General features: G+C 43.2%; 1 protein-coding gene across 3 annotated transcripts in view; it reads left to right on the top strand.

Moving 5' to 3' along the window:
• Window positions 1–14,637, top strand: part of ttc12 (tetratricopeptide repeat domain 12) — a 54,059-nt gene that overhangs the window by 8,867 nt on the left and 30,555 nt on the right. For 2 of the 3 annotated variants that reach the window (XM_078533008.1, XM_078533007.1), the window contains exons 2-4: window positions 3,880–4,073; window positions 13,974–14,001; window positions 14,428–14,505. In XM_078533008.1, the coding sequence (XP_078389134.1) occupies window positions 3,880–4,073; window positions 13,974–14,001; window positions 14,428–14,505 (300 nt within the window). The remainder of the gene's footprint in view (window positions 1–3,879; window positions 4,074–13,973; window positions 14,002–14,427; window positions 14,506–14,637) is intronic. The other variant, XM_078533009.1, reaches the window with a different exon arrangement.

Raw genomic sequence — 14,637 nt, 5'->3', positions numbered from 1 at the left:
TGTGTAGAACATCCTATATAGACAAAATATATGTATATATTTATATATACACATTTATGTATGTGCACATATAAACATTTTTATAGATGTATATATATTTATAACACACACATACACTGTATGTGAGTAAAAATACACATACATATATATATATGTATATATATATATGAAGCAGTCTGTGTCCATATGCAGTACGACCTGGACAGACCTGGCTTGGGCTGATAAGTGGCAAGTAACATTCACACCACACAAGTGATCTCCAACAAGGGAGATCTAACCATCTCCCCTTGACATGCAATGGCATTAGCATCACTGATTCACCACTGTCAACATCCTGGGGGTTACCATTGACCAGAAACTGGACCAGCCAAATAAGTACTGTAGCTACAAGAGCAAGTCAGAGACTGGGAATTCTGTGAAGAGTAACTAGCCTCCTGACTGCTCAAAGCCTGTCCACCAACTAACAAGTGAGGAATGTGATGGAATACTCTCCACTTGCCTGGAGTGCAGCTCCAACAACACTGATGAAGCTCAACACCATCCAGGACAAAGCAGCCCGCCGGATTCACACCCCAACCACCACTTTAAACATTCACGCCCTATGTCACCAACGCACCATGGCAGCAGTGCGTGCCATCTACAAGATGTACTGCAGCAACTCACCAAGGCTTCTTTGACAGCATTTTCTAAACCCATGACCTCTACCATCCAGAAGGACAAGGTCAGCAGATGCATGGGAACACCATCATCTGCAAGTTTCCCAAGTCATACACCATCCTGACTTGGAACTATATTGCTGTCCTTTCACTGTTGCTGGGTAAAAATCCTGAAACTTGCTGCCTAAAAGCACTGTGGGTATTCTTACAACACATAGGCTGCAGCGGTTCAGATCTTCTGTGGGTAGGGCTGCTGGTATGTCTCGAGCTTTCTCAGGTGTCGGTAATGCATCACCTAGGTTTCTCAGCTGTAGAGGAGTGCCGGGAGGAGGACTGCCTTGTAGACTGCGGCCTTTGTTTCCTTCCGCAGGTGATGGTTAATGAAGGCTCATCTGAGCAGCTTCCCAAAGGTGGAGCTTGCACACTGGATCCTATGCAGGATCTCCAAGTCTATGGTTGCTGACTGGGGCATGTGGCTTCCAAGATAGCAGAAATGGTTGACTGCCTCCAGATGTCCAACTGCAGCCATGATGCTGGGGGTATTTGGTGTGAACCCCAGTTTTGGTTGGAGGAGGACCTTTGTCTTATCAGCATTCAGTTGCAGCCCTCGGTCTTGATACCTGTCTTTGAACAGGTCATCTATAGGTCGTCTTCTGTGTGCACCAGGATAACATAATTATCCTCATACTTGAGGTGCATTATGGTTGTGTGTGAGACTTTGGTCTTTGCTTTCAGCCACTGGAGGTTGGAAAGCTTCCCGTTGAACCTGTACATTATTTGAGCCCCGGTTGGGAGGCTGTCCTTGACCATGTCGGGGGTGGCAGCTGGGAAAATGGAGAAAATGTGGGCACAAGCGTACATTCTTGCTTGATGCCAGTTCTGACTAGAAAAGCATCAGACTGCATTCTATTACAGAGAACGGTGGCGGTTATTTCGTCATGTAGAAGCCGCATAACCTTGATGTATTTCTGCAGACAGCTGATGCGGCTCAGGATCTTCCAGAGAGCCTCCTGGATGACTGAGTTGAAGGCCTTTGTCAGATCGATGATATGGAGAGATGTAGATGATACAGATCCATGTGGAGAGTTTGGTTTTGCTTGCTGCATTTCTCTTGGATCTGCAATGGTAAAGATCGGATCCGTCATGTCACGCGATGCACTGAAACCACATTAGGATTCCGGCAGAATGGCTTCTGCAAATGGATGTAGGCGATCCAGTAGTACTTTGACAAGGATCTTTCCTGTGGTGGAGAATAGAGCTATGCCTTGGTATTTGTCACATTCATCCATGTTTCCCTTCTTGAAGAATGAGACAATCTTGATATCCTTTAGGTCTTCTGGGAGTCTTGCTTAATGCCAGATTTGCCAGAAAAGTAAGTCTAGGCTCTGCACAACATAGGAGGTCTCATATATAGGAGGTCTCATATATAGGTGGTCTCATATATAGGAGATCCTATAACCTTGGAGAAGAGAAGGTTGAGAGCAGATTTGATAATGTTCAGAATCTTGAGGGATCTGGACAAAGTAGATGGGAGAAACTTCCCATTGGTGGAAGGATTAAGAGCCGGAGGGCACAGATTGAAGGTGATTGGCAAAGGAAACAATGGCGACATAAGGAAAATCTCTTACACATGGCGAATGGTTAGGATCTGGAATCCGCTGCCTGGGTGTGTGGTGGAGGCAGGTGCAATTGAGGAATTGGATTATTATTTTTAAAAAAAGTGTACAGGGTTATGGGGAGAAAGTGTGGATTGGCATGAGGCGCATTGCTCCTTTGGAGAACTAGTACAAACACAACGTGCCAAATGTTGCGCTCCTGTGCTCTAACTATTCTGTGATATCATGAATAAATGTACTTGTATATTAGGGTTTAGATACAGTAAGCATATATAACACCCAATGTTAAAGTTTACATATAATATAATGTTGTAATGCTATATTGAATCTTGTATATAGTGAATATACGTAATTCTAAATTGCAATAATAACTTTTAATTCAATGCAGTAAAATGCCGCAAGGTATTTCATAGGAACATTATCAAACAAAATTTGACAGCAAGGACATATTAGGACAGGTGACTGCAAGCTTGGTCACGGAGGTAAGTTTTAAGGAGCAACTCAGAGGCGAGAGAGAGGTAAAGAAGTGAAGTTGTTTAACGAGTGAATCCAGAGGTTAGGTCCAAGACAGATGATGGCATGACTGCCAGTGGTAGAGAGATTAAAATTGGGATGTAGAAGAGAATTAGATGAGTGCAGATATCTAGGAGGATTGTGGGATTGGAGGAGATTATAGAGATAGGGAGGTATCTGGAAACAAGGATGAGAATTTTAAAATTGAGGCATTACTTAACTGGGAGCCAGTGTATATCAATGATCACATGGATGATGGGTGAATTGGATTTGGTGGGAGTTATGACATGGACAGCAATTTTGGATGAGCATAAATTTATGGAGGGCGGAAGGTGGGATGCTGTTTAGGAGTGTACTGGAATATTCAAATCTCGAGGTAACAAGTGCATGGATGTAGGTTTCAGTAGCAGATGAGTTGAGGCAGGGACAGAATCAGGCACTGTTTCAAAAGTGGAAATAGATGACTTTAATGATGGTGAGATATGTGGTTGGAAGCTCACCTCATGATCAAGTATGACACCAAGGTTGCAAACAGCCTGGTGCAGCTTAAGACAAGGCTGTGGAAGGAGAGGATAATACAGTCATGGTCACATAGAGGATGTCATTAGCTACTTTGATGTGGGCCATTTAAATGTTCTGGCAGGAGCAGAAATCTAATTGGACTGGTTCAAACATGGCATTTCGGGGCAGACAGGAGGCAACAACATGTTCAGGGACAATGGAGAGGAATCAGAGATTTGAGATGGGCTGATAGTTTGGGCTGATAGAAAGGATTTTTTTTGAGGAGGGGTTGATGACCCCAGAATTGAAATGGAGGGAGAAGGTACTTGAGGAGTAAGGGGTGAAATACCAGGGAAGGCAATTGAGATGGGCAATAGTACAGCTAGGCTCAAGAGACATTTAGGTGTCTTTCAGAAAAGAGAAAAGATATAGTGAGAATATGGGGTTGGGCTACTGGAAAGGAACAGACTTATTGGGTCTAAAGGCCTTTTGCTCTTCCTACCACCCATTTCACTAACCCAGTCTGTATAGAATCGAAGGGGTTGCAGCTCCTTTAAAACTCAAATGTTTTCTAATTGAATCTCCCTGTTTAGCGGATCTGGTTGAAGAACTTAAGTCTGACGACCCTAAAATACGAGATAAAGCTTTTCAGAAAGCAGATGAGAAGTTGGAAAAAGGAGGAGCTGAGATAGTGGAAGGATGCAGAACAAAACTGAACCGGACGCTGATCAACCCGAACCCTTCATGCGGTAGACCGCCACAGCCTCCTAATCTGCAGGGAAAATATGTGAGTTTTCGATTAGATTGATAATTAGAAATGTCTTTTACTTCTGGCACTGCGGAACAAAAACTGAAAGCCTGAATTGCTGACTGTGAAACTGGTTTGTGCCGTCCAAGTTCAGCAGGTAATAGGGAAGGCAAATGGATTGTTGGCCTTTATTTCAAAGGAAATGGAGTATCAAAATAGGGAAGTCTTGCTAAAACTATACAAGGCACTAGTTAGACCACACCTAGAACAGCTGAACAGTTTTGGTCCCCGTATCTAAGGAAAGATACACTGGTATTAGAGACAGTCAAGAAAAGGTTCGCTAGGTTGATCCAGACATGGAGGGATTTTCTTATGAGGAGAGGTTGAGTAGGTTGGGCCTGTACTTATTGGAATTTAGAAGAATGAGAGGCGACCTTATTGAAACATAAAAGATTGTTAGGGGGCTTGACAGGATAGATGCTGAGAGGTTGTTTCCCCTCGTGGGAGAGTCTAGGACCAGAGGGCATAATCTCAGAGTAAGTGATTGCCTATTTAAGACTGAGATAAGGAGGAATTTCTTCTCTCAGAGGGTAGTGAATCTGTCAAGTTCTTTACTGCAGAGGGCTGTAGAGGCTGGGTCGTTAAGCATATTCAGGGCTGAGATAGACAGATTTTTAATCAGTAAGGGAATCAAGGGTTATGGGGAAAAGGCAGGAAAGTGGTGTTGAAGATTATCAGATCAGCTGTGATCTCATGGAATGGCGGAGCAGACTTGATGGGCCGAATGGCCTACTTCTGCTCCTACATCTTATGGTCTTATGTACTTCCCTAATTAGTGGTCTCTAAGGGATCAGAATCTTTCCAGAGAAAAGACAGAAATGGCATTTTGGGTGTATAGCTGTTCATCAGAAGATGCCATTACTTGTCTCTTCCATTTATTGTTGCTGACTGACCAGCTGCCTTGTTTAGCATTTTATTTACAACAAAGGAAACCAGATGAAGGGTCAAGGACAATACACAGGTTGAATCAAGTATGTAGGGAGATGAGGAAATAATGGGCAACATCTTACCTATGTCGGGCGGGCTGGGCAGGCGCGGGCACGGAGCTGATCGCTGCCCATGATCGGCTGCGTGCAGCCATTTTATCAATTAAGGCCCGCTGAATGTGACACACGGCGGATAGCACTCAGCACTACCTGTGCGGGCAGGAGGAGGAAGGAGAATCGGGGCCTGCACTCTTTCGCGCTTGCGCGCAAAAGAGCACAGTAATCTCCCTGAGGCACGGAGCTGCCTCAGGGAGATTAAGTTGATAGTAAATTTTTTTAATAAGAAGGAATAAAATTATTTAACTATGTCCCATCATGTGACAGTGTCGCATGAACTGGGACATGTTTGTGAATTGTGCAAAAATTAATTAATTATTTTATAAAACCTTCAGGAAACCTCATCCCGCCTGTGGATGAGGTTTCCTGAAAAACGTGAAGGCCGCTTGGGCTTTTCGCCTGCCCACCAACCTTAACGTTGGAAGGGCAGTGTTGCTAACAAGTTTAATTGGTTTTTAAATGGCCTTAATAGACCGTTGACAGAGCACGCGCCTGCCGAATGAAATACCTAAATGATGCGCAATGATGTTGGGACACATGCCTGACGTCATTGCGCTTCATTTTGCGCGTCGGGGTGTCGACCCGCCCCCGCACGCTGACACCAATATTCTGGCCAATGATTATTAAGCTTGGGGTTTCAGACCCTTTACAGGAGTGATGGGTCAGGCTGCATTGGGTAGTATGTCCCAGAATTTTGAAAGCAGTGTGTGAACTGAGTGTGAACATTCTTGATTTTAATACAGTGAGGTCACAGTGAAGCAGAGAAATTCACCAGGGGTTGTAATGGAGGAATGAATGGAAAGTTTAGGGGAAGAATTACCATAATAATAGAACTGGAAATAGTTGTATTTTTTGAATACTTAACTGTGAAATAGCTTGAGGTTTTGGGTTGTGTGAGGGAAAGACAAAATTGGCAAGTTTTGAATAACAAAAACTGTTTGTACTTTTACTAAATTGAACAATGCTCAGTATGTTTCCAGGGTATTGGGAAACGGGGTACTCCCTTTAAACCACCTGTAATTTTTGGTTTCTGCATGTTGATGCCAACAGTAATTAACATGGATTCATTACGACTCATTGGACATTATGTGGGGTTCAGAGGATGATTAAAAATCTCTCTCATGAATGAATCCTTCAGTTTTATTAGCAGGTCGCAATCACTTTCTTTGAACAGTTTCTTCCTGTGATTCTGTCAAATTGCGACACAACTACGAGAACACTGACTTGTTAGACGCAAAACTATATTTATTCAAGTATGCTTGGGAGTAGGCTGCTCAGGACACCACACGTGGTTCCTAGTCAGTCTACTACCCAGAACAGAGAATGCAGAACAAAAACAGAATTACCTGGAAAAATTCAGCAGGTCTGGCAGCATCGGCGGAGAAGAAAAGAGTTGACATTTCGAGTCCTCGTGACCCTTCAACAGAACAGAGAATGCAGCGTCGTTTATACCCCTCATAACATTAAATTCATACCATCGTACATCAGGAAATCAGTTATGTCATGCTTAGCATGATCAAAGGGAGAACACAGTAATACAATTACAGGCAGATGGTACATTTCACAATAAGACAGGAGACAGTTTAACTACAACTATGTTAGATAAAGATTACATAAATTACCATATCAGCATATTTAATCAGGGCACTATTGTTTCATTTAGCACATAACAGGATGCAGTTGTAACCATAAACTTTTCAAAGATACTCCGCATAATTAGTTTTACACTGCTTGATTAGTTCACATCATTCCTTACTGCAATATAATCACTTTTAGACCATTTAACCCATTAGACAATTTAGCTGACTAAAGCTCTATTCCACATTCCCCCCTTTTGTCCTTTAAAGGACAATCCTTACAGTCTGTCATATTCGGACCGGTGGGTATTAACCTCTAACAAAGCCAAGTCTTTCTTAAGTCTGTTTACTGTCCAGGCATTAATCTTTTTCTTTAAGACAATCGCTAGGATGATAAAAATGAATATAACCAATGCTTGGAGGATCACTAGTACATGGGAAAATATTCTCAATTCTATATAATTGTGATCTTAATGTATTATCCTTAGTTTTTGGTATATGCAAAACCATTCCTAAAATTATCTCTCTCTTTGCATTATTCTTAGCGCGGTGAGGAATGCGGGTTGCTAGGGAGACATCCTTAACATTCGTCAAGGAGGATCCTGTCCATTTCTGTAAAGCCCTTTCTCCTATCCAATTGGTACTTGATGGGTTTTAGGTTGTAGTAAATTTTTGTCCACCTGAGCCAGCACCCAAGACCCATACAAGGTGCATACTGCATCCCTTGTTTCATTAGTTTCCTCACCTTCCTCCCGCTCTATCAGTGCATTTATTGTATTTGTTTCTGGCTTCAGGCGTTTTAACCCTTCCTGGATAAGGACAGTTAATTGCTTGCTAGTCTGGGCTGATTCTCCTTGGACATTATATTGTTCCTGAACTATCTGTTTCATATGGGTCTTTAGTTCATCAATCTCTGTGTGCAACGCACCTATATCTAAGGTATTTACCGTGGCAGTTCCTGCTGCATATCCTATTCCTGCTACCTCTAGAATACCTCTTTTCTCACGGTGCTTTTGAGTGGGGTTTGTGGTCGTGGCACTTACTAATTGCTCCTTTTCAACCTTCAATTTTAATCCTGTTTGGCTAACTGCTTCTCTTAATAGTTTAGTATGCAAGTTCCTTAGTCCATTAGGGCACCATTCTGGCATTTGGGCTTGGTCAGATTTACTACTATCTTGACATGAGTGTATCGTGGTATTATCACTACTCTTTCCCTTTCAGGTGTTGCTACCAATCCCGTATTTAGGGGCACTATGTCTGTGTTGTTTCTGGGACACTCCGTGGGCCCCGGGGGTAGTTACTGCGAGTGGCAGCAGGTTCAGTGGTGATCAAAGTATGGTTAACCGTCTCTGGCACGAGTGGTTGTTGGTGCTGGGGTAGTTATTTTGCCATAGTAGGTGGCCCACCTCAGTATCTGGTCATCGCAATTCATAACATATCCTTCTCCTAACTGGGGCCCCATTTGGCAGTTTATCTTATATTTATAATCCTTACAGGGTCCGCATGGGTTAGTTTTTAAATTTACAAACTTGTCTGCGCAGTTGTAATACCTTAGGTTCCCTCTGACACATGTTATTGCTTCTGAATGATCATATACCTGCTTTCCGTTGGTGCCTGTTTCCCTTTGGCCAGTCCCTTGGCTCAGAGAGCAGTTTGGCTCTCCCGCCTTGAGGTTACATTTTACTATACGTGCTCCTGCAAACATCAGAACCACAATCTTAGCAAAGCATTGTGGTGCCATTTTCTAGTGTGACAGTTTCTATTTTGTTTTGTATATTTTGAAGCACTTAATAGCTTAGTCTCTTGGTTTTAGCACTCTGGACTGTTCCTTTCAGAACTGGTTACACTGTCAGCAGGGTTCTGCATGTCCTTCTGTTGCAGGGGCCTTTTTGCAGTGAGAGGCATGTATCCACGTTGGTTTCCCTTCAAGCTTTAAAGCTGTATAGGTAGTCAAAAGCACCAGGTACGGTCCCTCCCAACGGAGTTCCAGACAATTCTTCCGATTGAAGGTCTTTACGAACACGTGGTCCCCTGGCTCGTAGGTAAGGCAGAGGAAGACCTCAGCAGTTGCTTCCTTCTGCGCTTCTTTTACCTGGGAATAAAAACTTTGCAAGGTCTTAGTCAGTGCTATGCAGTAAGCTAACATATTTTCACTCATGTCGTGTATGTTCATTTCCTTGATGGTCAGGGGAGCGCTTATTGGCAATTTTACAGGACAGCCCATTATTATCTCATTGGGGGACAGTCCTGTCACTCTGTTGGGGCTAGATCTCATTAGCATAAGTGCTAGGGGAAGAACTTCCGGCCACTTTAATCCTGTTTCTGTACAGAGTTTTGCTATTTTTGTCTTAAGGATACCATTTTGTCTTTCTACTGCACTGGCTGATTGCGGGTGGTAGATGCAGGACAAGTGTTGCTTACATTGTAGTCCTTTCATCACTTCCTTGACCACTTGACCTGTAAAGTGAGGTCCATTGTCACTAGAAATCCGTTCAGGTATTCCAAACCTAGGGATAACTTCTTTTAAAAGTAATTTGGCTACCGTGGTAGCATCGTTTTTTTCTGGTGGGGAACGCTTCTACCCATCTAGAGAATAAGTCCATTATTACTAACACATATTGTAGTCCCATACAGTTGGGCATTTGTATAAAGTCCATTTGCATATGTACAAAGGGGCCCCAGGTTGAGGCTGTGAAGCAGGTTTAACACAAGGCATTTTTCCCGCATTATATTTTTGACAAGTCATACATTTGGTAGCAATGCTTTCTGCAATAGAAGCAAATCCAGGCGCATACCAGGATTTTTGCATAATATAATTCATCCCCCCCTTTTGCACCATGTGTGAAAGAATGACATGCATGTGCAAGCCAGGGGAGCAGGTTCTTTGGAGCCACCACGCGGCCATCATGGGAGATCCAAAGACCATCAGGCTTCTGGCAACAGCCAGCTGCAAGTCAAACCCTCTTTTCCTCAACATCAGCTGTGCTTTGTAATCGGGGCACTTCGTCAATTGTTAAAGGGTTAGAGGGAGCAGTGGAACGGGCCGCAACACATTGGTTGACCACCATCCGGTCAGGTCGGGCTGCTGCAGCCTTAGCCGCTCGATCTGCCTTTGCATTTCCTTTAGAAACATCATCTTTTTGCTTGATGTGAGCAACGCTACAGACTTGGGAAACAAAATAGCCTGTAACAAGTTTCTGATAAGCAACCCATGTTTGACTGGATTTCCAGAGGCAGTAATAAAATCTCTCAATTTCCAAGTGGACCAAAATCATGAACTACTCCGAAAGCATTTCGCGAATCAGTATATATATTGACGGATTTCCCTTGGGCTAAGACGGAGGTCCTGATAAGTGCAAAAAGTTCCGCAGCCTGTGCAGCTCCAAATGGTGGCTGGGTTAGGCACTATCGGGAAGGTTGGGAATACACAGTCATTAACAGCTCTCAGATCTTGGACAAATCGCCATTCTTCCTTACTGGGTTTTTTTACAGGTAGGATAGAGGTATTGCAGGGGCTCATAACCGGGACGAGAACTCCTTCCTGGAGGAGGGCCGTGACTACCTCCTGAATGCCCTTTTCTGCCGCCGGACTTCAGGGGTATTGCGCTTTCTGAGGCAACGGTTTGGCAGGGTTAACTTGAACGCAAAACGGTTCGGCAGATAGAGTTCGTCCTACCTCATTTGAGTGCTTAGCCCACAGCTGTGTTGGTACTTGCTGAAGTAATTCCTGTTCCTGTTGTCCCGCTGTTTTCGGGGTGGAATCATCTCCCGGGTGTTGGCGCTCAAACATTGTGGGAATCTTCCTCCGAGTAATGACGATCCGCACCTCAGAGTCCGGTAAAACATCGATTCTTCCATAGGACGTCAGCCATAAGTACGTGGGTTTCCGAGTCGAGAGTCGCTTAACCATTGGGCCCAAATCTTTTGTGTAGTGGCCGGGATGAACATACAAGGTGCAATGCGGTGCCGATATGTCTGCATGATGGAATAGCAGCTTCGCTTTTGCTGGCAAGTCTATTCCTTCATGGCCCATATAAATGTTTCCTGTTTCCAAAAGAAAGAATGATCCCACTTGTGGGGCTGCCATTAGTGAATAGTCCTGGTCATGGCCTTCCTTATCATTATATGCCATACAATGTAACTCATGGTGCCATCCCTGACGGCCCAGGGGGAGAGAGGGGAGGTGCTCGGTGCTGAGGGCAATTACGAGCCCAATGTCCTTGTCCGCAATTGTAACAATTGAAATTATCTCTGTTCTGCCTTCCTCTATACCTCCCTCTGCCTCTTTGCTGGCGCCCACTGTACGGTGGGCGCAGAGCAGGTTCAACCGGACCTGCGTACATAAGCATCTCGTTCGTATTTTTTTTTAAAGGGTTTCTGCTGCTGATGCTGATTCTGGCGTTGGCAATGTTGCAACACACTCATTATCTCAACCAGGGGTTTGGCTTCCCATCCAATACAAGTTGTACAAAACATATTCTTCATACTGGGCTGCAAACCGTTTACAATAACATTAACCATTGCAGGTCCTCCTTCACCCTCTTTTAGACCTGAACATTCTGAAAACACTTTTTGTACTCGTTTAGCATAATCACCCACGTCTTCGCCTGGTTTCTGCTGTGTGGCATTAATTATAAACCAGTCTACAACCTGGGGGTAACAGTCCCTTATGGCCGTTAAGATTTGATCCCAGAGGCTAGTGAGCTTGGCCCCTGGGGTAGGTCCTTCCGGCCATTCACTTTTGTCCTGTTTCCATTTGTTTGTTCCTAAACAGGTGTCCATTAACACCTCAATATCCTCTTTAGTGGGCTGGTGGCATTTTTGCAAAATTTCCGTCTTTTCGTTAAATCTTCTAAATACCAATTATAACAGGCATCCCACTGGGGTTGTTTTACCTTGCCTCTTTTTGATTCTAGAGCTCCTCTTAAGTGCACTAATTTATCGAGATCCCAACTGCCTTCCAATGGGAATTGCTTCTTGGGGTCATCTCAGGTGATCCAATTCCATTTTTCTTTTTAATTTACAACTGGGCGGGCCATAATTCACGTGCATATAATAATAATGCATATAATATGCTGGCGTTCCCTTAGCGGGGATGGGATTATCCCCTTTAGCTGCAGCTGCTCCCATACTGATTCCTACACTGTACCTGTCTCCTTAGTTCCCTTGAGACGCCCGGCATTCTCTCTCTTTCCCCTATATACCTTCAAATACATTCACAGACAGGCCGCGGATCACAGACAGGCAGCGGATCCTTTCCTAGCGCGCTCAACCTTTGGCTCACCTCTCTTGCTTGCTACGGACCCTGTCCGTACTGCGGACCCAGTCCGTCACAACCTCAGGGACTCGAACCCTAGGTAGGTAGCCATGGGATCCCAGATCCCTCTTTTTTTTTGCTCTCTAACAGTCAGGCTATGGCAGAGGTGTACTGCTCATGTCGAGCACCTGCATGCGTACTGGCAGCGGACAGACTCTGGTAAGTAAAATCTTACCTTATTTATATACCGGTTGAGTCGTCCGTTACAGGGCACTACTGTTTGGTCTCGCTTAGGCAGTCACGCTTGCCATCTCGGTGGAACCTCCAAGTAAGTACTGTCGAATTGCGACACAACTACGAGAACACTGACTTGTTAGAAGCAAAACTATATTTATTCAAGTATGCTTGGGAGTAGCTACTCAGGACACCACACGTGGTTCCTAGTCAGTCTACTACCCTGAACAGAGAATCCAGCGTCGTTTACACCCCTCATAACAGGAAATTCATACCATCGTACATCAAGAAATCACAGTTATGTCATGCTTAGCATGATCAAAGGGAGAACGCAGTAATACAATTACAGGCAGATGGTACATTTCACAATAAGACAGGAGACAGTTTAACTACAACTATGTTAGATAAAGATTACATAAATTGCCATATCAGCAGATTTAATCAGGGCACTATTGTTTCGTTTGGCACCATTGTTTCGTTTAGCACATAACAGGATGCAGTTGTAACCATAAACTTTTCAAAGATTCTCCGCATAATTAGTTTTACATTGCTTGATTAGTTTACATCATTGCTTATTGCAATATAATCACTTTTAGATCATTTAACTGACTAATTTAGCTGACTAAAGCTCTATTCCACAATTCCAGAGTGCCCACCTGAAGGCTACTGTTCTGATCCCAGCTGATGTTAATACTGGATAAGTCAGATCCCAGAGTGAAACCTGGCTTGATAGATCCTAACCTTTTTTTAGAAACCGTGGAGGAAAGTTACTGAACAAATTCACAGGAATCTGCTGATGAACTTTTAACACACAGAATAAAATATTTATTAAAACCAGAAAAATGAACTATATTACACCAGGCACTATATTACTCCAGGCAAAAAGGTTGGAAAGATCTCAATACAAGCACAAGAAGGTGATTCAATTTTCCAATATTCCTTTACCCAGCAATATCTTTACAGACACATACACTAGTGAAGAGTTACGACTAGCTTGACACAAAGGCTCCTTGCTCAGGATTGGCAAACAATTTTCTTCCAGTGAATTCTTGAGCATTCATTGATGCTTTTCACCCAACTCGTATCTCTCCCTGAGACACCCAATACCGCACTCTCAACTCACTGTTGCTTCAACTGCAGAGCAGTCTCCCAGTAGCCTTATAGTATTTCTTACCTTCAGGAGCTGAAAACCTTTGTCTTCACTCTCTAACACGCACTGAACTCTCCCTGTCTTTCTCTGTGTCTGTGTCTTTTTTTTTTGGAAAAATATACTTTATTCATAAAATATCTGGAAGAACATACCAAACCATTTCAAAATCACCATCACAAAGATACAATCAGGTTCAACTTTTACAACATGTATCACGAGGTGCATCAATACAATAAATGAATATTACAATCATTTGCAGACATTCATTTTGAGCTGTACAGCCCGAGGAGTCTATACAATTCCCAGTCCCTCGGTGCACTGTGGCACTTGAGCACTGTCGGTAAGCAACAGTCAAGCTTTTTCTACTTTGTGTTTTCCAGAATCACTAAACTTTTAACCTCAGGGGTTGTAAAACCTCAATAAAAATGTAAGTATACAAACAAACCCAACAGACCTGACCTCCAGTTCATCCAGACGTCAAGGCACCAAGGCTCATACTAAACCTACATGAAACTGAAACCACTCTACCTTCCTTAGCATAAAAAAAATGTAATTCAACTTAAAAATTATACATTGTTCACCACAGTTACTGACATTTTAAAAATCTTTTTCTTGCAGGGAATGGAGAGCAGTGAGATGAACCAAGGTAATGAACTTTTAAAAAACATCATTTGTGACTTAGGTTTATGCACGGTTTTGAGGCAGTATTACATTAAAATATACAAATTATAAGTGATTTATTCGAAGGTTAGGTGTAGCGGACTCCTATTTAAGACTTGAGTTTGAATGTCAGTTGGCAATTTCCCGCGACTGGAATGAGTTTTGGGGAGTCTGCTATGAGGTAGTTTGTCCAGTAGGGGGTGTTTTCTGAGGGAGGTGCTGAGGCATACTATACTGTGTTGAACCTGTGATGCTTAATGTTGACATTGTGCCTAAGTCGAAAAAAAATTCCTTCCCCCAGCATTAACACCCTTACTTAACACAAAAATTCACCATATGAAAACACCACTTACAAGATGGTAACAGGCTTAGGTTTGCCTCTGCTAAATACTTATTTGTGACATTTTTTAAGAGGATTTCTTAACAATTCTCGAGAGGGATGCAGAGGCAAGAGGGAAGAGAAGAAGGAAAAATCAAAAGCTCGCCAATGGTAAGCAACTTTGAATGCTGCAATAATTATTACATAAGAAACAGGAGTAGGAATAGGCCATATGTCCCTTCGAGTCTAGTCCGTCATTTAGTAAGTTTGTGGCTGATCTTTTACATGAACTCCACTTTGCTG

Source organism: Cetorhinus maximus, chromosome 2 (genome assembly GCF_964194155.1).
Source record: "Cetorhinus maximus chromosome 2, sCetMax3.hap1.1, whole genome shotgun sequence".
NCBI lineage: Eukaryota > Metazoa > Chordata > Chondrichthyes > Lamniformes > Cetorhinidae > Cetorhinus > Cetorhinus maximus.
This window is presented reverse-complemented; position numbering and strand designations above follow the sequence as displayed.